This window comes from Copidosoma floridanum, unplaced genomic scaffold (genome assembly GCF_036245765.1).
Source record: "Copidosoma floridanum isolate Cflo_tuat_1 unplaced genomic scaffold, Cflo_Japanese_pri ptg000020l, whole genome shotgun sequence".
NCBI classification, from domain to species: domain Eukaryota; kingdom Metazoa; phylum Arthropoda; class Insecta; order Hymenoptera; family Encyrtidae; genus Copidosoma; species Copidosoma floridanum.
Window position 1 is genome coordinate 21,000,887 of NW_028321897.1, and position 24,008 is coordinate 21,024,894.

General features: G+C 30.5%; 1 protein-coding gene across 1 annotated transcript in view; it reads left to right on the plus strand.

The window, feature by feature from the left end:
• Window positions 1-24,008, plus strand: part of Agps (alkyldihydroxyacetonephosphate synthase) — a 484,483-nt gene that overhangs the window by 223,556 nt on the left and 236,919 nt on the right. Inside the window, exon 4 of the mRNA XM_089593784.1 lies at window positions 4,606-4,894. Coding sequence (XP_089449910.1) covers window positions 4,606-4,894 — 289 coding nt within the window. The remainder of the gene's footprint in view (window positions 1-4,605; window positions 4,895-24,008) is intronic.

Here is a 24,008-nt window from a genome sequence, read left to right on the forward strand (position 1 = left end):
CTGTGTCTAAAATTTTTATTTTATTAAAATTAAAGTTATGTGTAAATTCAATGCTATGTTGTGATAGTACATATGTATTCTTATTTTTCTCTATGTCTCTTTTACGTTCTGCCATTCTTAATTTTAAAGCTCTCGAAGTTTGACCAACATAATAGCAGTTGCAATTTGCACATGGTACGTGGTAAACGACATTATTTTTATCGGGTTGCTCTGTTACATCTTTTCCCAGTGAAAAGATCGAATTCAATTTATTGTTCAAAATGTATACAAGATTAATGTGAAGCTCCTGACAAAAATATTAAATAAGACTGTGCAAGTGGGGCATAGACGGTAATAATAAGATTACTTTATAATTATTATTGTTTCTATTGCAAATGTCAATCATTTTTATGTTTTTTAAAGTATTTATTCTATTGTTTGAAAATTTATCAATAAATTTTTCAGGATCGTTGTTAGCTAGTAAAAATGTTTTGATTAATTTTAAATTATCGTTATGAAATGGAGTGTCTGCTAACCTAATGAAAAAGTCTACTAATGTGTACATGATACCTATTTTATGTTGTATTGGATGGTGGGAGAGAGAATTTAAGTATCGGCCTGAATGTGTGGGTTTTGGTACCAATTAGTTAGCACTGTGTTATTTTGTTGAGAAATGATTTTTAAATCTAAGAAACTAATGCTGTTGATGTTGCATGTCTCAACAGTGAATTGTAATTCCGGACAATAGCTATTAAAAATGTTTTCAGTATAGTTTATATATTTAGTTGGCACACATATAAGAATATCATCCACATACTGCACATACAGTGGAACATCAAAACATAATTTCTCTAAGCATGAAGTTTCGAGTAAACGCATTACAAGATCTTACAGTACTGGACTACAGGGACTGCCTATTGGAGAGCTATAAACTTGTTTATACAATTTTTTGTTGAAATGTAAAAAAGTTAAATTCAAAATCAAAGATGAGCAAAATTTATTGAGACAAACATTGATTTTACCATTCAAGAATTTCCAAAAATGTCTAATTGCATTTATGAATAAGGTTTTACTAGTTTAGTAAATAAACTAACAACATCTAGACTAATATGAGTGTAACCAGGTGAAATGATAGTATTTTTCAATTTATTTTTTAATGATCATAACTTTTTTCTACGTGTGATTTTGCCAGTAAAACATTCTTATCGAAAAAATCAGAAAGAAATTTCAGAAACTTATAAGTAGGTGGATTCAGTGTTGAGACAATGATTGATACCTCTGACTCTTACGAAGGGGATGTTAAATCGTAATGTAGTCAGAGTTTTAAGTTTTGTTGCTCTTATATTCTGCACATATACAAAGGACACAATATACGCACACAATACAATCAAATAAGAATCGCAAGCAGTTTCTTGTGAGACATCGTAAACAGATCATATTTTCCTAATACCATAAATGGAAGAGGCCCTCGAATCATGTACATAGAGGTAGCCTTCTTTCCTAATTGACTTAACTAGAGACTTGTGACAATCTTTTAATTTTTCTGTATCTTGTTATCTATTAATATTATTATTGAAATAATGTATAGTTCACATTTTGGAGAACAGGTGCTTTTTATAATTTTGTTCTGTGTCCAAAATTTGTATTTTGTTATAATTAAAGTTGTGTGTAAATTCAATGCTATGTTATAATAGTACAGATGTATCCTTATTTTTTCTGTATGTCTCTTTTATGTTCTGCCCGCTGGGTGCCCTGCATTTGTCAACAATGAAGGCAGAAGTAAAATAACAGAGAACTGGCTATGCAACCTTTCGAACACACCGCCAGTGAATTGTGTCTCAAGCACATTAGGGTTATGCGATAAATTTTATTCTGTTTCTAATGTTAATAAATATAATTATTTTTAACTTTTCGAGAATGTTAAAAATTCATCAAAATATTCAGGGTAATTTGAGACTGTCAGATAAGGATTACTCAACATAATTGGCAACAATAGACACAATGTATCTACTTGTCTTTCTTTAAATGATAGAATTCTCCAAGACCATGTAAAGCTAACACGAGCATTTCTAAAAAATAATAAACACATCTTTATTACTAAAGCAGTTAATGGTTATATCACTGTTGTCATTGCCAAAGAAACTTACATTAATAAAGTAGAAAAATTGTTAAGTGATGAAAAATTTTATTTAATGCTAGAAAATTATCCTTAGAAGCAACTAATCAACAAGACAAAAAAGTTTGTTAGCAAGTACGATCAATACGGTATTTTTCATGAATTAAATAAGTTTGATAAAAATATTCATAAAAAAATTATCTAAATGCTACGGACTAATAAAAATATACAAAAAAGACATTCCTATCCGTATCATTGTCTCAACACTGAATTTACCTACTTATATTTTGTCAAAATGATCTGTTTACGTATGTCTCACAAGAAACTGCTTGCGATTATTATTTGATTGTATTGTGTGCGTTTATTGTGTCCTTTGTATATGTGCAGAATATAAGAGCAACAAAACTTAAAACTCTGACTACATTACGATTTTACATCCCCTTCGTAAGAGTCAGAGGTATCAATCATTGTCTCAACATTGAATTCACCTACTTGTAAGTTTCTGAAATTTCTTTCTGATTTTTTCGATAAGAATGTTTCACTGCCAAAATCACACGTAAAAAAAAGTTATGATAATTAAAAAATAAATTGAAAAATATTATCATTTCACCTGGTTACACTCATATTAGTCTAGATGTTGTTAGTTTATTAACTAAACTAGTAAAACCTTATTCATAAATGCAATTAGACATTTTTGGAAATTCTTGAATGGTAAAATCAATGTTTGTCTCAATGAATTTTGCTCATCTTTGATTTTGAATTTAACTTTTTTATATTTCAACAAAAAATTGTATAAACAAGTTTTTAGCTCTCCAATAGGCAGTCCCTGTAGTCCAGTACTGTAAGATCTTGTAATGCGTTTACTCGAAACTTCATGCTTAGAGAAATTATGTTTTGATGTTCCACTGTATGTGCGGTATGTGGATGATATTCTTATATGTGTGCCAACTAAATATATAAACTATACTGAAAACATTTTTAATAGCTATTGTCCGGAATTACAATTCACTGTTGAGACATGCAACATCAACAGCATTAGTTTCTTAGATTTAAAAATCATTTTTCAACAAAATAACACAGTGCTAACTAATTGGTACCAAAACCCACACATTCAGGCCGATACTTAAATTCTCTCTCCCACCATCCAATACAACATAAAATAGGTATCATGTACACATTAGTAGACTTTTTCATTAGGTTAGCAGACACTCCATTTCATAACGATAATTTAAAATTAATCAAAACATTTTTACTAGCTAACAACGATCCTGAAAAATTTATTGATAAATTTTCAAACAATAGAATAAATATACCATGTGCAAATTGCAACTGCTATTATGTCGGTCAAACTTCGAGAGCTTTAAAATTAAGAATGGCAGAACGTAAAAGAGACATAGAGAAAAATAAGAATACATATGTACTATCACAACATAGCATTGAATTTACACATAACTTTAATTTCAATAAAATAAAAATTTTAGACACAGAGAAAAATTATAAACAAAAGCGCCTGTTTTCCAAAATGTTAAATAAACGTTATTTTAATGATAATATTAATAGACAACAGGATCCAGAAAAATAAAATGATTGTTACAAGTCTCTAGTTAAGTCAATTCAGAAAGGAAGCTATTTCTATGTACATGATTTGAGCGCCCCTTTCATTTATGGTACTAGGAAAATATAATCTGTTTACGTATGTTTTACAAGGAACTGCTCGCGATTCTTATGTGATTGTATTGTGTGCGTATATTGTTTCATTTGTATATGTGCAGGGTATAAGAGCAACAAAACTTGAAACTCTGACTACATTACGATTTTACATCCCTTTCGTAAGAGTCAGAGGTATATTATACACGTTACTCAATTTGCGTTTATTGTATTTATCAAAATGTGTATTGTAAAGAACTTTTTATTACTCATAGATTTTTGTACCTGATGAGGGCCGGGACATTGTCCAAACGGCTGAAACATCGTTTTGTTTTTTAACAAATACTAAAATTTGACAGTATTCCCATTGGACGTTATTTCAATTAAAATATTAAATTATTTACTGTACTCCTTAAAAAATTTTCAGCCACAATTTTAGAAATAAACTTGAAGTATAAATTAGTCATGAAAATACGAAAAAAAAGTATCCTTCGACTATAACGAGAACGAAAAAAATTGTTTGGATCGACTTTTTCTTGTTTAGTACATTACATAGGTATTAAAAGTTATAACATTTTAAGATGCTGTATGTCAGAACGATCTCTGAAAAATGCTACATCTAATCTTTGGTAAACAAACGTCTTTATCTTATGATTTTATTCATGAATCTTTTTCCAAATTGAATGTGATTTGAATTTCTTGCAGTTAAAGAAATTTTATTAATTTTTTATTTTTCTTTACTTCTTAAATTATGATGTTGTGCCTTTAATTATGCATAAGAAAACGTATAAGTATGTCTTACATGATAATGTTTAATACATAAAGTTTTGAGGAAATAATGGTACATATTTTTTTGAATCTAGGTAGTCATAATGATGTTTTGAAAGTTATTTGTGAATGTTTGAACTATGATATTGTTTGCCTACCGTTTGGTGGCGGTACATCTGTAAGTGAAGCATCAAAATGTCCAGACAATGAAAAACGGATGATAGTTATTTTGGATACAACCCAAATGAATCGAATACTGTGGATTGATTCAGAAAATCTTTTGGCATGCTGTGAAGCTGGAATTATAGGACAAGATCTTGAGCGAGAGCTTAGGTTAAGAGGACTAACAGCTGGTCATGAACCTGATTCTTATGAATTTTCCAGGTATAATAATGCGATTTGTAAAGATCTTTTGCTTTTAAAAAAAATTTTAATTCACAAAAATTATCTGCACTATAATGAAACGTTTCCTGCATTTAGTATTTTTTCGACTGCTCATTTCCATATTTTCTTATTACTGTTCTCACCTCTACAACCAGCCATACTTGATCATACAAAAAGTTTCTGTCTAGTAGAATTGTGGTCGTACATGTAACATGGGATATGTACCCCTAAGTAGTTCTAACCAGAATTTTATTTACGGGTTATTTAAGTGTCAAAAGTAATATTTCACCTCATATCTGTCTGCTACAATTTCACAGAACTTTCCTCATCCGTTACTGATCTGGGAAAACAAGTATTTGATAGAACCATTGATTTTGACAGAACCATTGATTTTGACTTGTTAGTTTCTTGTTTATCTTGGTTGCTAGCCACGGCATATTATAATATTCATAGAGGTGGTTCAAAAAACGTTTCAAGTAGTTCTAGCTGTCAAACTGCTTTTGTTATTGAACATAGTATATCGTAGAGCTTCTAAAGCTCAGTTTGCCTTAACAATGTAAGTAACTAGATAGTAACATAAATCGAGAAACTCAACAATCGTCTTGATTTATGTCAGGTGGGTAAGTATTATTGTATGGGTATTAGGTGAGTAAGTATTAGTGTATCAACGTACTCAGTGTATAGCTAGGCATCGGGGGAAAGATAGCGTTGCTCGTTATCTTCCGTATCGTACAACTGACAATCAAAAAAGTTTTGGTAGAGCTTGAAAAATCTTGTCCTTCAAGAGGCAAGCTCATAACTAGTATGTTTTGATGTGCATTGAGAATTCTCAGTACAAGAAAAATTATTTTGAAAAACAAGCAGTAGTAACTCGATAAACATTGAGCTCGTAGATCAGAGACGGCTGTTAATAGGCAGTACAGCAGTACTGATTTAGAAGCATGATAAAAAAGAAAAAGGGATGAAAATTAAAAGATAATCTGTATCCTTTTCAACTGTTATGAATGTATAACTAATAAACTTGATTTTCTATAATTTTACTTTCACGTCATTACAATTACTGAGTTATGACTTGTATTAATAATGTTGAATTATTGTTTTCATTGACACAAAGTATTAATTTGTTTGATAAAACCTATTCCATGTGTTTTTAAGTGTAGTAATACACAAACTATTTCAGCGTGACTTTTTCATTACCCTTTTCTTCACTTTATCCACGTCCAGCTCAGCTACTTAAAAGTTAAGAAGTCTATTTATGTTAACTATTTAAGATACCTCATTAATGATGATTAAACAATGTTGTACAATTGCATTATATTGTTAGAATCTCCTTAAGACATCAAAATTCAGAAAATCGTACAAAATTTGTTCATACTATTTTCTGTCAACATGATCTCCTTCATAAGGAAAACAGACAAACACTTTTTCGTCTTTCTGTGTTTTTAATTAATTAGATGTACATTGAATGATTCCTTTATTACAGTAAACACATAAAGAACAACAGCCTAAATTTATTTAACATATCTATTAAAAACCTTTTTGGTTATGGAAATAAAATATATTGTATCAGTTTTTAAGATGCATCAGTATCAGTAGTTATAGCAATATTGTGGCCGCCACAACAAACTTTCACCACCTGGGTAGGAGCTAGCTTTGACGGGGTCAAATTGTTATATGTAAGTGTTTGTAAGGTAAAACGATAGGTAGAGAGAATATGCAAAACCTTGGGAGGTAGTGGAGAAAGAAAGAGAGAGAAAGAGTTTTTCTCACTTGTAGTACCGCACGTCTCTTACTCTGTCTGTCTGCTGTCATCAGAATACCCGCAATTCATTTCATTATAATAATTATACTAAAAGGAAGCTACGTTATCAAGTTAATTTAAAAAAAAATTATTTTACTGCTATAAAGAATTTTTTTTGTAAGTAACTGTATAGTTTTTCTTGAATTTAGACGGTTGCTTACCTTCGTTCGAAACATTAACGAAATTTATTTAAACAAAAGTTTCTTACTGTTCGAAATATTCTTCTTGGTTACAGATAATTCTGCAAGAACTGCATTATTGCTACTACTATTGACGTCATTTCCTACGTAAATCTTACCATCTTCACTGTTTTACATTGGTGGTAGGTACACATGGCAGACTTGTGATAGACGATTATCTTGCTGATCAGACAGTATCTTGCGACAGACTTGTGGCAGGCAAGTTTGTCAGCATTTTGCATAATAATTGTAATGGCTTGTATTCAAAGGTCGTATTCAAACAAAAATATTGTTAGACATAAAAAAGCATTCACCTCTTATCGAGATATGTGCTGAATATAATACATTAACGGACAAGACAAAAATCTTACAAATGTTCTTAATAGTTAATATAGTTACAAGTTAATAGTTTTCAATACCAAATAAGACTTAACGTTTGGTAAGTAATGTGTAAGGGGCGTTTATCGTCAACTTTTCGAGAGCGACATGCAAGCACCGATTGACTTAGTTAACAGCTCAAGATTGCTGCATTATGATAGAAATAAAAGAAAAATTACAAAGATATGGAATTAAAATGATTTTTCCGCAGCTTTGCGATGCTGTAATCAATTTTTCTAAAAAAGGTCAACAAAAAAATTAAAATTTTTTTTAATTCATCCAGTACTTTTAACCAAGAAATCAGATAATTTTATATAGACATAGCAATAATTACAAAGTAGTTTTGTTTCTATCGAGATGTCAAGCACCATAGTTAAAACTGCGCGGTTAAACTTGCATTTCACGAAACTCAGATGTTTATTCATTCATTTGCGTATTTGCATTTCTACGCAGTATAAAACTTTATAGTAGACTAACAATAACTATTAAAATTTAATCTTGGTTTGTTTATGCTTGTAATTTCCTTTTTTTTTGTACTTCACTTATTATGTTCCAATTAACTTAATATTAAAAATAATCAACAAAAAAAAGCTAATTTTATATAAGCTATTTTCCAGATTTTATTACTGCGCTTGTCCAATGCAAAAGTAAAGAGCGAAAAAACAAACAACATAACTTTAAAATTTATTAAAAACATACATACAAAAGTATGAGAAAATCTCCAGATACATTGACAAACCAATGATAAATTTTGATTGTTATTATAGTAAGTTTGGAAGTAAGTATGTAAATGAATATTTGAGTTAACAAATATAAAAGTGACAATTATCAGCAACTAACTCAATCATAAAAAATACTATGTAACATCCTATGTCATATACTTATTATTTATAATTTTTCTCTCCAACAATTTGATGAAGCGCTCATTTTACAACATTAATTCGAAGTGGTACATCAAAGAATGCGAATAATCAACAATTTCAACATTCCTTACTGCGTATGCCTACAAGAAATATCATACACAATTTCGACAGCAACTTGTACTTGATGTAAAATCTGAGAGATCAGCAGTTTTAACCACCAATTACTGTGTTATTATTGCACGACGATTGTACTCATGTCAATCAAGAGTAACTAGGCTTAGCTCTGATTGGTCGTTCGGATACCCAACCTGACATGTTCTCCTTAAGTTCAAGAGTATAAAAATTCCTCGCACGTAACAATATTCGCCTTTTCTCTTTTATCAAGTGCTTTAAAGTAACCATAAAGGTTAGAGAGTGAGTTCTGTTGCGTCTTTTAAGCGTATGTAAGACTTAGTTCGGTGATTCGGCTACGTGTTAGAAGCGTGCATTTCTAGCAAATGTAAGACTTAGTTTAGTGACCAAGCTGTATAAGACAAGCTCGAGCAAATCAGATCACAGTAAACTCGCCTGAAAAGTGAATCAAGGAGGAACAAGATAGAAAGGACTGTCAACTTGGGTTCCAGCGTTAAGGAAGTTGACTACCTTTAGCAGTTGACAGTTAGTTTTTAACTAAAATTTGTGCAGAGCTTGAAAAATGTATAAAACAAATTCATGCAAAGTTTTAACAACTCTGGGTGCTTTTAAAAAAGAATTTAATGAAACAAATTTAGTAAACTTTACATGCATTTTTATGGGAGATAGTCAAAAGCGACTCTTATAATAAAAATTTTTAATGCAATTAAGAGTCAGATTTGGACAAAACTGTAGTCAATAGTAAATTAAGATCTGCTTGTTTATTATGTAGATTAATCACGTCCATTAGGTCCTTGTAAAAATAACTATTAATGAATAATAATAAATAATAAATTATGTAAAGTAAATAATAAACTACCGATGTGCGCACGCATTTCTAACCCGAAAAAAAAAACAAAGTCTAACCTCTCTCTCACCCCCCCCCCCCGCCCCAAAGGTAGTCAACCTCTTTAAAAGCAGCAGCCTAACTATTGTCATCACCACGAGTACTCTCGTGTAGGATTAGGATCATCGTAGCGATCAGCCTTATAAGATCTTGTGACTGCGTGAACGCAAGCAGCAGGTAACCAACGATCATAAAAGTAAGTAAAGTTAAGAAAAACTACTTGGTTCTTCATGAAAATTTATTTTCTTAACTAGAATATTTCAATTATTAAATTGTATAAAATATTCCACGATTCAAACTTCTAGAAACATAACTCTAAGTTTGACAAATATATTGTATATTAAAGAAAATTCAAGTACACAACATAATATGTGACAAAGACTTTTACAAGAACGTGAGATAAAAGAAAGACGAATAAGATACACTACTATTGTGTGACACAAAATATAAACTCAAACAGTAGGTCTACGTGAGCCTGGCGTACACCACTCCATACATATCGCTCGGTGAAATCTAACACCACAACGCCGAGTCGACAATTTAAAGGAAAAGTATACTGTAAATAAGAGCTAATAAGGCCTTTTGTCCAATCACAGTCTCCTTACGAACAGAAATCGAATTTATTAAATGAAAAAGTAGACTTATTATGTACTGTCGATCTTCACTTTATTCGTTAAAAACGTGTTACAGCTGTTTCAGTATCACAGTACCTTCGTCAGACAGATGTACATCAAGACTTAATAATATGCAGCGCTCTCTTAAGAACATACACGTTGCGCCGTGGTCGACAATCAGATAACAGGGGCTATACACATACATACATTCACACATTCATACGTACACACATAAATGCATACAGTTCGTATAAAGTCAATAATACTGGTCATTTCAAAGCTAAATTAAGTAGAGGTGAATTAATCAAATTTAACATGTCATTCAATAAGATATTAGAGTTTTTTTATTTATTTATTTCTAGTGCTTCTAATGCATCTAATTTTAATCCTTTGTTACATGTGTGTAGAATCTTAAAATTGTTATTGTAAATATGATTACATTTAAGAATGTGATTGGCATAACTGGAAGTATCTAGTTGTTTTCCGTAGGCATTTTTGTGTTCCTTGAGTCTGAACTTGAAAGCTCTACCTGTCTGTCCTCTATATTTCTTATCACAAGAACCACAACTAAGTTCGTAAATACCTGATTTGTTTTCTTTTTCCGTCTGGTCTTTATTATTTTTGATGATAGTTTGTAAAGTTTTGTTTGATTTAAAAGCTATGTTTATATTGTACTCCTTCAAGTGTTGTTTAATCTTTTCTAACAATTTGCCTACGTAAGTAATTACATGAAAGGGTGCAGTTTCTCTTGCGGACTAAGAGAAAACTTTGTTTATAGCTTTCTTATACTGTATATTTTTAATTAACTTGTTAATATTTTTGATTATTGAATGCAGACATTTTATGCGAGTACGGATGAATAGAATTTTTATGTATTGTGGAATCTGTGTGGGTAGGTTTATGGAAAATATTATACTCTAGTTGATCGTAAATTCTATGTATTGTTAAATCCAAAAAATTAATTCTATTGTTGTTTTCTTGTTCCATAGTGAATTCAATGTTTTTATATAATGTATTTATATGTTTAAAAAATAAATTTAGTTGCCTATTTGTACCAGTCCAACAAAAAATTACGTCATCTACGTACCGATACCAAAAGAGATAATTTTTACTAAGACCATGTTCCATAATTTTATTTTCTAAAAATCTCTGCTAAGAGTGGACTTATGGGATCACCCATTGTAAGGCCATCTCTAGCTAAAAATATTCGGTTTTGGAATTAAAAACAGTTTTGTTTCAAGCAGACGTCAAGAATGTATTAAATTTTTTTTGAAAATAATTGGCTAGTAGTGGATCTACTAAGTAAATTTTTAATAATCTTTCTTACTTCTAATTTTGGTACGCTTGGAAAGAGATTTTTTACATTAAATGAAATCAGAGTCGAATTTTCGGGTAGTTGTTGATTTTTTAAATTATCTATAAGTTGTATGGAATTTTGTATGCTGTAGGTGGATGTGAATTTAGTATTATATGTAATTAATTAATTAACTGTTTGGGTACTTTATACGATGGGAAACTATGGAATGAGACAACTGGTCTAATAGGCATATTGTTTTTGTGCAGTTTAATTAAAGAGTATAGTATTGGTGGCTGGGGATTCATCTGGACAATCGCATAGTACGGAAGATTTGATAGAATGGTTAGGTTTTTATGTAGACTTATAACGTCTTGTTGGAATTTATGTGTAGGATTTTTTTTATGTTCTTGAAAATGACCAGAATTTATAAATTCAATGGTTTCCGAGACATAGTGAATTCACTATGGAACAAGAAAACAGCAATAGAATTAATTTTTTGGATTTAACAATACATAGAATTCACGAACAAGTAGATTATGATATTTTCCATAAATCTACCCACACACATTCCACAATACATAAACATTCTATTCATCCGTACTCGCATAAAATGTCTGCATTTAATAATGAAAAATATTGACAAATTAATTGAAAAAATACAGTGTAAAAAAGCTATAAACAAAGTTTTCCCTTAGTCCGCAAGAGAATCTGCACCGTATGATGTAATTACTTACGTAGGCAAATTGTCAGAAAAGATTAAACAACACTTGAAGGAGTACAATATAAACATAGCTTTTAAATCAAACAAAACTTTACAAACTATCAATAAAAATAATAAAGACCAGATGGAAAAAGAAAACAAATCAGGTATTTACGAACTTAGTTGTGGTTCTTGTGATAAGAGATATAGAGGACAGACAGGTAGAGCTTTCAAGTTCAGACTCAAGGAACACGAAAATGCCTACGGAAAACAACTAGATACTTCCAGTTATGCCAATCACATTCTTAAATGTAATCATATTTACAATAACAATTTTAAGATTCTACACACATGTTACAAAGGATTAAAATTAGATGCATTAGAAGCACTAGAAATAAATAAATAAAAAAACTCTAATATCTTATTTAATGACATGTTAAATTTGAGTAATTCACCTCTACTTAATTTAGCTTTGAAATGACCAGTATTATTGACTACATACGAACCGTATGCATTTATGTGTGTACGTATGAATGTGTGAATGTATGTATGTGTATAGCCCCTGTTATCTGATTGTCGACCACGGCGCAACGTGTATGTTCTTGAGAGAGCGCTGTATATTATTAAGTCTTGATGTACATCTGTCAGACGAAGGTACTGTGATACCGAAATATCTGTTACACGTTTTTAATGAATAAAGTGAAGATCGACAGTACATAATAAGTCTACTTTTTCATTTTATCTGATATGGATTTTCATCAAGTGACGACCGATAATATAGAATATTCGAATTTATTTGTTTGTAGAACGAATCTACGAGTTCCACCCTTCACTTATAGAAGTTCGGACGTAACAACTACTTTGTCAAAATCATAAAGTCTACTGAGTCACTGTGAGCCGAGTTGTAAGGTTGAATATTTTCGCGTGAGTGGTGCAGTTTGAACACTCGGTTTAAGTTTTGGCGCTTGATATTTTAATAAACGAAATTCATTCGCTAGAAACTACTATAGCAATATAAAAAAATTTAATCTCATTGTTAAAACAATTTAATGAATTGAAAAAATGTTGTTTTCGAGTTATAACACGCCTAATTTTTTTTTTTTTAACCTTTTTAAAAAAAACTAATTGTGTCATTAACCAGCTGAAGAAAAGTCACGTCGATTATATTGCTATTATTTTACGAAGTCTATGACAATGCCGCAATCTTGAGCTGAAAAGTAAGTTAGTCGGTGCTAACACCAAGCTCGCAAAGATTTCCAACCTGTGTTTTGATTATTTCACCTGTAAAATTTAACCGAATCAAAATGTGTTTGATCAATATCCGCTTTACCCAGGCTCCCCCAACTCCTTTTCACCTTCCTCCGACTCCTCCTCTAAATAAATCTATCTGTCTATGCCGTATAATATGACTCGTATTATCAGATTTCTTATATAGTTGTATTATTTTAAGGTGGTTCCTTAAAATAGTTTATTTACTTAACCCTCGTGTTAAACTTTGAGAAGTTATTATCAAAGATGTCATGAATCTTCTCGCAAAATATTACACCCTTTTGTAATACAAATTTTTCAAAACTTTTAACATAACCTTTGGTCGAGGTTACTCAACCGCTCATTGATAACATGCAATATCATGTAAATTTGACTTATGATGTAAATAAAGAGAGTTTGTAGTAGTAGAAGAACTCTTGAACTTTTTAATAGAATCATAAAAATTGGGACTCATCATAAAAATATTATATGACATTTAACATAAAAGTCATAATTTAGCGATCAGTAAGAGTAAAATGCTTGCCGCGTAAATAAGTCGACGCTGAGCAGGCGCGTCCCAATATAAAACTTACTAAAGTGGTTACAAGAAAATTAATTGAATATGTACGAACTCTTATTAGGTAATTAATCCATACTAATTTGTTGAACTGAAATGTTTCTGGAGTCGCAAAAAACAATGACAACAAAAGTTGTATACGCTATAAATTTTGAATCACGTACGAGTAATTCTTTATTAACAGTAATAATCAAAAAATTATATAAATGTACGATAATAATATTATCATTGCCATATTATTGCGAAAACGAAACAGTGTATCATATAGTTTGCAGAGCCATTTTAATTTGGTTCTTCGCTTAACTCATTCACATAAACTTCATGTAAAACTTCAAACAAAAAGAGCAAAGTCCTTGTATGATTGATAAAAAATGATATAAAATTTCCCCAAATCTTTTATAAAGGTAACTTTATTTCGAACGAATGGTTACTCTGAATATAGAAGGAGAAATAATACTTCCGAACAACATTTTTATAAAATTTGGAGAAAAGAGTAAATTTGAGTAGATAATTCAATGGTCGTACCGTATGATAAATTTTTGTTAAGGAATGTAAATGTCATATTAACGTTGAATTCTGTGCATCCATTCAAAGCGTAAAACATATTTATGACTATATACATAAAGGTGGTGACAAAGTATGCTCTGTCACTTAATATATGTATTAAAATTCAAAAATTAGAGGACCAAGATGAAGAAATATTTGATGAAATTAATAGTTACGTTGATGCTAGATATGTAGTTCTAATGGAAGCAGCTTGGAGATAACAAGAATTTCCAATTTTCTGTAGAAGTCATACAGTTGTAAGTTTAGCTGTTTAGCTGTTCATCTTGAAAACAAACAAAAACTGGTATTGAAAATAATATTAAAACTCTTATAGATAACTACAAGACACAGCTAACATCTTGGTTCAAATTAAATAAACATGATGACTTTGCAAAATCTATAAAGTATGTTAACATTACAGAATACTACATGTTTATAAATAAATTAAAAATTTGGCGAAGAAGAAAAAATGTCATAAAAAATATTGCAGTTGGTCGATTAAACATTGTATCTCCGAAAGATCGCAAAAGATTTTTTTTCAAACTTGTGTTAAATAAAGTAACTGGTTCGACATCGTTCAAAAATATTATTACATATAAGCAAATAACTTATGAACCTTTTAAAGATACTGCAATTGCAATGGGCTTAAAAGGCAAGGATGAAAAAAATCCATGATATTTTTAAAAAAGCAATTAATGTTATGTTTCCATATCACTTCAGACAATTTTTTGCTTGGTTTTTAATTTCAGAAAACGTTCAAGGTGATGAAATATGGAATAAATACAGAGAATTTTTTACGGAAGGTTTGCCTAATAATTAAGATAATTTAGCTCTTTTACATATTAACCGAATTTTAGAATCAGGAGATAAATCATGTGAATGCTTTAATTTATCTACACTAAAAAAGATGGAGAGTAAAAAAAAGATATAAATAATAAAAGACGTTTAAGTAAAGAAATGTTCAACTCGGTGTATAAAAGTTTGAATAATGACAAGAAAAATATATTTCATATTATTTGTGAACAAAAAATAAAATTTTCTATCTGGATGGTCCTGGAGGGTACAACTTTCTTGTATAAAACGTTAATTTATTTTTTTATTTCTCAAATAACAAAATCATGTCGATGGCATGGACTGGCATAGCATCAATTTTGCTTCTTAAGAGGATAACCAGTTATAGAACTGTTAGACTTTCTTTAGATCTTAATAATATAGAGAGTGCATTTTTAGAATTCAAGTCAGATAAAAAAATTTAAGAGAAGTTGATTTAATTATTTGGGATAAGGCTCTAATGATTCCAAAAAAAGCATTGGAAATAGTAGACAGAAAGTTAAAAGATTAATGTAATACTAAAAAACATTTTGGAAATAAATTAATTACTTTAGGAGGTGATTTTTGTCAGATCCTCCTAGTGATAAAAAAAAACGGTTATAGAAAAATTATACTTGAACTCACTATTTAATCTTCATTTTTATGAAACTCATTCCAAATTTAAAAATTAGAAATCAATATTCGTTCTAACGATAAAAAATTTTTGAAATTATTATTAAAAATTGGGAAAGGGAAAATAAAAACTTCTAACATTCCTAATAATTGGATCTCAAATGATGTATGTTCTCAAATATTTTCTAGTATCTACAGTTGTTCAATGAATAGTGTTATACTTACATCGCATGACGAGTACACCTCTTATTTGATTAATCAAATTCCTAAAAAATGAACTGGAGAAATCAAAACTTACTAGAGTATAGATAACGCAACTTATAAAGGGGTTGATAAATCAGACGATAATATTTATTTAAATTTTCCGGTGCAAATGTTGAACAATATTCGTGAAGGATTACCACCTCATGAACTAAATCTAAAAATTGGTACAGTAGTGATGTTACTGAAAAATTGAAGTATATTAGATGGACTCTGTAATGGAACACGTTTACGAATCACAAAATTATACCAGTATAATTTAGAAGGAGAAATAATAACTGGAGAAAAAATTGGAAATAGAGTCTTCATTCCAAGAATAACTTGGGACACAGGGAACTCCTCAACATTACCGTTTATTTTGTATCGTAAACAATTTCCAATTGTCGTGCCATTTGCTTTGACAATAAACAAATCCCAAGGTCAAAGTTTCGATAATGTAGGTTTGTATTTAAAAAACTGTCATTTTCTCATGGTTAATTATATGTGGCTTTATCAAGATGCAAACATAAAAATGAATTCTTTATTTAAGTAGAAATGCAAAAAAACCAGAAATAGAAAATGTTGTTTGGAATGAAATTTTTACATAATTTATTTACTCAACTTAATGATTTTTATAGATAAATCGGCAATACTTATGGTAATAAATTGAAAGTCGCTTATTAATATTTCATCATTTAACAAGCATACATGACATGATGTAGTTTTTTTTTACGATGATAATTTTTGTTAAAAAATTTAATGATTTACATTATTAAAATACAACAATAATTATTTTATAACACGTATACGTTGAAGCAATAGGTAAGAGACAGTCTGGTTCTTTAAATTAAGACAATAAATATATATATATATATATATATACATGTATATATACATATAAAATATTGATACATCTATAACATGTATAAATTTATAATACACATAGAACAAGTATGCATGTGTATCGTCATAAATATTATCAGAAATTACGATTGGGCGCGGGGAGTTCTATCTTTTCGTGGTTATGATAGAGCTTAATTTGATAGGTTATTCACTTAACCTTTTAAGTTAGGCAATACTTCCACGGTTATTGTTATTTAATAATTATGTAAGGTTTTAATATTATGTTATATATGTACGTATAAGAATCAACGATTGTTACATTGTTCTAAAATAATAGTAGCACAAAAAAAGTTGAATGCAACGAAAACTTTATACTTATCAATGACTTTTACAATTTAATAATCATTACATTACGATTTTTAATAAATTTTTTATTAAAATTATTACATAATTGAACATAAATTAAATGTTTCGTTTATGTGTATAAAGTCTATCTATTTGCCTCCTTAGCGGTGTAGAAAAATAGATAAAAATAAACATTTTTAAAACAAAGTAAATTAAAAATTTGTTGTTAAAAGGGGTAATTTATATTTCATAAAAAAAGTTTAAAGGGACAAAAAAATGATGTGAAAAGGCTTTGGGAGACAAGAAAAATTGATGGGTCTGTGGGGGGCTTTGGGAGGACAAGAAATTTGATGTGGGGGGCTGTTGGGGGTCTGTGGAGGGACAGGCAAAATTGTGTCAGGGGTTGTGGAGGGAGCTTTGGGGGGCTGTAGGGGGTATAAGAAAAAAGTTAGAAAATATGAAATTCACAATCAAAAAGGTCGAATTTTAGCTTATTTGTAGGGGGGGGGGCTATGGGGAGGATATGTGTAATGCCCCACACAAATAACCATATAATATAGGGAGATATATCTAGCGATTCAGCAATGTATGCTTCAGTAAGGACGTAAACGTCAGTTTTAGTACCTTGCGAATAAGAAAAATGTTTCTTCAACTCGTACAGAAAGTATTAGTATAGTTGTTTAAGTACAGGTAACATGCTATTATATTCCAGTGCATATCTGATTCATTTATTATTTGAAATGATAAAGCGATCAAAAATCGGAAAACCACAGGTCTCCGCGCCACCTTAATACGGCACCATTGTAAAGAACCACCTGCAGGTGGTAACTAGCTTCCCCAAAATCAGGTCATTTTTTTTTACCTGTGAAATTTAACCCACTTGAATGAGTTAATTTTCCCCCATTATAGTAAGCAGAGACAGTATAAACTTTAAGTAAAAAACTGAAGTTTAAACTTGAATTAACTCTCGTAAGACTTTAAAAAATATACAGACTGTGAATTCAGCCTCTTAAAGACAACCTAATTCTTCCACGTTTATCATGTTAGATGCAGTGATCATAAAAATAATAGTACAAATCCAAATTTATTTTATGTTATTTCATTTCCATGCATAACATACACTATATGCTGCAGTCACGTGAATATGTTGTTACATAGCTCAACCCACATACAGCCGGGCATTAAAGTTAACAGAAAGACAGGTCTGCTCACTTCATGATCTCAATAAGAACTTTGTTCTCACATATAAATTGAAATTAAGTTGATATAAATTTATTTATAATTTAACTTATAGTTACTTGAATGACTCAGTTATTACTTATTTGTATGTATGACCGTCATTTACTTTCGTCCTTAGTAGTATGATAGTTTATATAACAATATGTATTCAAAAGTAAATATTCAAGTATGTATGAAGTCAATAAAGGGCAGTGAGGTGTCTTAATAAAAAAAAGTATATGTCAGAATAACGAAAATGACGTCCACATACAATTATTATGTTATTAATGTATATAATACTAGCTAATAATGTCCACTAATGTATGTCACTAAGCGTAGGGTACGCGGTCGTTCGTAAGGTTTCACTTAGATTCCACAAAAATTATGTAGGGGCTGTTGGAGATGGTGAGGATCAAGAAGCCTCTTGCAGGGGGTAACGAAAGTTATAAAAGGTGTGGAAAAATTAAAACAAGCCAAAATGAGAAAGAAAATTACGGAATTTTACCTTATTTCAGAGCAGATAGAAAGTTTGTGTAAATATGCCACAAAATTAAGTATATAATGTAAAAACATACATATATATACATATGTATATATATATATATATGTATATATATATACTAGTGGGGCTCACGCCCCCCTGCGCGCACTGCGCGCCAACCCTCCAACTTTTAAACATTTTATGAGAAATACATTTTTACAATTTTTGTGTATTTCTTCTTAACTTTTTTATTTTTCAAAGTTAAAAAACTTACTTTAAATAAATTACATGGGGCTACATCGTTTGAAGACGTTATAAAACATAATGGAATAACATATAAAAATGTCAGGGAGACTGCAATTGCAATGGGTTTAGTAGAACATAATTCTGAAATCGACAATATTTTTGAAGAAGCCATAACAATTATGTTTCCATACCAGTTGAGACAATTTTTTGCTTGGATTTTGATTTCAGAAAACATTTAAATAGATAAAATATGGAATGAACAAAAAAATATTTTACGGAAGACTTGGATAATGATAATAATAATTGTGCTCTTCTACATATTAATCAAATTTTGGTATCGGAAGGTAAATCATGTGAGTCTTTTAGTTTACCGACACCAACCATTAGCAACTATATAAATAATTGCAATATTGAGGAAATATCTTTCAGTAAAAAAATGTTCGATATAATGTACGCAAATTTAAATGAAGACCAAAGAAAAATTTTTAAAACTATTTGTGAATAAGATGAAAAAGTATATTTTATAGATGGTCCTGGTTGATCCGGAAAAACCTACTTATATAAGACACTTATTTATTATTTTATTTCCAGAGGTAAAAATATTTTGTCAATGGCTTAGACAGGAATTGCATCTGTATTACTACCAAAAGATATGACCAGTCATAGAACTTTTCGTTTACCTCTAGACTTAGATAATATTGAAAGTGTATTTTTAGAATTTGAAACTGAAAAAAAAAATTAAAGGAAGTTGATATAATAATATGGGACGAGGCTTCTATGGTTCCGAAAAAGCTCTAGAAATCGTTGATAGACCGTTGAGAGACTTGTGCAATACAAAACTTTGCTTTGGTGATAAATAAATAGTATTAGGAGGAGATTTTCGACAAATTCTTCCAGTTATAAAAAACGGTAATAGAACTATGATAATAGAAAAAACTATTAAATCATCATTTTAATTGAACTTCTTAAAAATTTTAAGATAACAAAATAATTTCCATTCTAGTAATAACGAATTTTCAAAATTATTGTTAAGAATTGGAGAAGGGGACATAGAAACATTTAACATTCCTTTTTATTTATTTTTTTATGTATAGGTAAAATTTATTAATTAATAATACATATCATGAATGTATATCGTGTTTATCTATTGTACCAATTTCAGCATTAATTTAAAACAGAATAGAAATGGGTGTAAGTCTTCGTGGTTTCATCAGGCTTTATAAGATGACTCATAAAGTGATGCGAATCTTTCATTGTTTATATTATTTTTTTTTTATTTTCATTTAATTGATTACATACTCCGTCCCTTACGGGTTTAGAGGGGTTCTGTAACATTTTGTATATTTAATACATACTTAATCTACGCTTTATAATATATTCATTTTTACTTCAACTGTTCTTAATATTCTACTTTGTCTTTTGTTAAAATAATATTGAAATAAAACAAATTTAAGATTACTACAATTCCAATTATACAATACTCAATTCTTAAAATTCAAAACTAAACACATGCCTATCAAAAATTCAAAAATTCCCAACTTAAATTATCAAAATTATCAATATTTCCAATATTTAACTCAGTAAACAGATTTTCTAATACTACTTAACTATCAAAAATTTCAAAAATTAACAACTCTTTTTTTTAAATTGTCCATTTATTTTTTGTATTCTTCATTCTTCCTTGCATTTCTTTTTCTCTCTTCTTTCTTGTCCTACTAATCCTTCTTCTCTCTTTACTACCTTAACTTTCTGCATACTTTCTTTTATCTTTTAGATCTTTTCTGACTCCTTCCTTTTTCTGATTACTTTTCTTAGCACTTCTATCTCTTTTGCATCATGGCTTAGTATTTTTTCCATTTCTTCTTCATCTCTCGCATCTCCGCAAATCTTTAGTATGTGTCTAAGATCTTCTTCCTCCTCCTTGCATAATCTACACTTCTTATCCTCCTCTTCTTTCCAGTATTCTCTACTTCTGCATTTATTTCCGCATCTAAACCTTGCTACTAACTTTCTATCCTTTAATGGCATATCCTTTTTCAAGTATTCTGGTTCATCTTCTGTTCTTATACCTTTATATGTTCTGTTGTACCGTAAATTCTCTATCTTTTCCATTCTCTTCTCTTTTTCTTTTCTTTCCTTGTTCATAAATATTTTTTCTCTTACTTCCTTTCTAAATTCTACTCCTTTCATAAATCTTGTTTCTTTTACTTTCTCTTCCCGTAGTTATTCAGCTCTCTTTTTTAAATCCTTTCCTATTCTCTCTCTTTCCTTGTCCTTGTCCTTTTCTCTTATGCATTCTTTTACTAATTTTATGTCTGACTCCCTAATTTTCTCTTCAAACTTTAACGCTCTCCTTAACGCTTTTATACTCATCCTTTCTAATCTACACTCCTCCTCCACTATATAATTTGGTGTATTGCTGTCTAATCCTAATATACATTTCATATATCTTCTCTGTACACTTTCTAGTCTTTCTTCTTCTTCCCAGCCCCACACTTCCGCACCAAATAGCGCTATACTTCCTACTAGGGCTTTAAATAATTTTCTTCTTCTTTTATAGCTATTCTTAAATATTCTTTCTCCTATGCTCCATGCATTTTTCATAGCTATCACTGCTTTCCTTTTCCTTTCTTCTATATGCCTATCGTTTCTCCCATTTTTCTGTAGTATATATCCTAAATATCTTATTTCATTCACTTCTTCTAATTCCTTACTCCCCCACTTCCATCTTCTATCATTCCTCTTTCTTTTATCGAACACTAAAATTTTCGTTTTTTCCTCACTTAAAATCATCTTCTTTTTATTTATGTACTTTTTGAATCTTTTTAACATCTCTTTCAATTCTTCTTCTCTATCTGCTATTAATACTATATCATCCGCGTAAGATAGACTCCATACTTTTTCATTACCAACTCTGCATCCTCCCACCTGCCCTTCCTTTAATTCCTGCTCCAGATCCGCTTAGTACACGTTAAACAGCGTCGGGCTCAGTGGGCAGCCTTGCCTCACACCTTTCTCTGTCCAAAATTTCTTGGATTCCTCTTCTCCAACTACATTTCTCGTTTCTTTATAAATATCCATAATCCTATTTCTTAGCTCTTTACTCACTTCCATTTCTATTAATCTTTCTTTCAAAACTTTCCTATCCACTCGATAAATGCTTCCTTTAAATCAATAAAACCACGTAAATAATTTTCCTCTTTCTTTGCTTAATTTTTCCTCAACAATGTGTTTCAATGTATATATAGCTTCTATTACTCCTCTCTTTTCTCTAAAACCAAACTGGCTTTCTGATAATTTACCTTTGATTTCCTTTTTTAACATCTCATTTAACATACTCGCATAAATCTTATATGCTGTACATGTCAATGTAACTCCTCTATAATTTTCTAACATATCTTTATCACCTTTTTTGTGAATCAAACAAATCGTACCTTGCCTCCACTGATCCTGTAATTCTCCTTTTTCCCATACTTTTTTCAGCAATTCCCACAGAGCTGCATCCACTTCTTCCGGCATGTACTTCCATACTTCATTTTCCAGCTTGTCTTCTCCTGGTGCTTTTCCTACTTTTAATCTGGCTATCTGCCTCTCGAACTCTTCCTTGCTTATTTCTTCCTGATCCTCTGCATTTGTTCTTGCCTCATCCTTTCTTGTCTCTTCCCTCACAATTCCTTCTTTTTTTTCCCATCTAGCTTTTCCATAAAATACCTTCTCCACTCTTCTACTGTGAACTTTTTAGATATTTCTCTCCTTCGTTTTTTCCTGTACTTGTTTATATATTTCCACACTTCGCCTTCCGATGTTGCATTTTTTATCTCTTCTTCTTCTAATCTTTCAAACCTTTTCTTTTTTGCCTCACACCAGTTCCTATACTTTTTTTTTATCTATGTAATAACTTCTTTCTATTTTCTTTTTCCTCCACCTTTTCATTATTCTTCTTAAATCCTTCTTCTTCTCCTTCCATTCTTTATCGTGCTATTTTTTATCCCCCATCTTCCACACTCTACACCGTTTTTCCACCTTAGGTACTGCACTATCTATTTTTTCTCTCAATTCACTCCATCTTTCTTCAATCTCTTTTCCCTTCCGCTCCCAGTCTTTACACCTTTCTCCATACTGATCAATCAATTCTTGAGTCCAATCCCTCCTTGCTTTTATTCTCTCTTCTTTCTCTACAATTCCTACCTCTACTTCCTTTTCTAGGTATACTTCTAGCGGCATATGATCTGATTCCGTTCTTTGTCCTATCTTCATTTCCTTAATCTGATCTAACGCTTCTTGACATCCTATTGCGTAATCTGTTACCGACTCTCCTTTGCTACCAACGTATGTAAATTCTCCTTCTTCTCCTTTTTGCCCATTGACTATACACCATCCTTCTTCTGTTATTTCTTTTATTAGTCTTCTACCTTCCTCATTGATCTTTTCGTCTTTCGACTTTCTTAACCTTATTTCCTTGTCGTCACTATCACTCTCACTATCACTTTCATTAATCCAACCTTCTTCTTTCCCAGTTCTTGCATTCCAGTCTCCTAGTATAAGTACGCATCCACTTTCTTTCGTTTTTACTTTTTCCTTTATAATTTCCATCGTCTCTGCTACATTTTGACTATATACTCCTATGATCTTCCAGTTCTGATTTCCGTGTTTAATCTCCTGCATTACTACATTATCGCTCCATACTTCATGATTTCTACTGTCAAATTTTTAGCTTATTCCTAATATTACTCCTCCTTTCGCTCTACCTTTTTTATGCTCTCTAGTCGCTGCTATACACTTCCACTCATAGCTTTTTGGCAACTCACTTTCTACATTAGTCCACTTGTCCTTTTCCAACCATGTCTCTACTAACATTATCACATCAAATTCACTTAAATACTTCCACACTTCACTGTCCTTATTTAGCAATTCCGCAATGTTCCACGCACAAACACTAACATTTCTTCTTTTCACTCCCTCCTCCTCTACATCTTCTTGTTCTCTTCATTCTTGGCTCCATCTTCTTTCCTCTGTAAAATCTCCTTTCCTTTCATCAAATCTAAGCCATTTACCATCGATCAAAATCTTCATATAT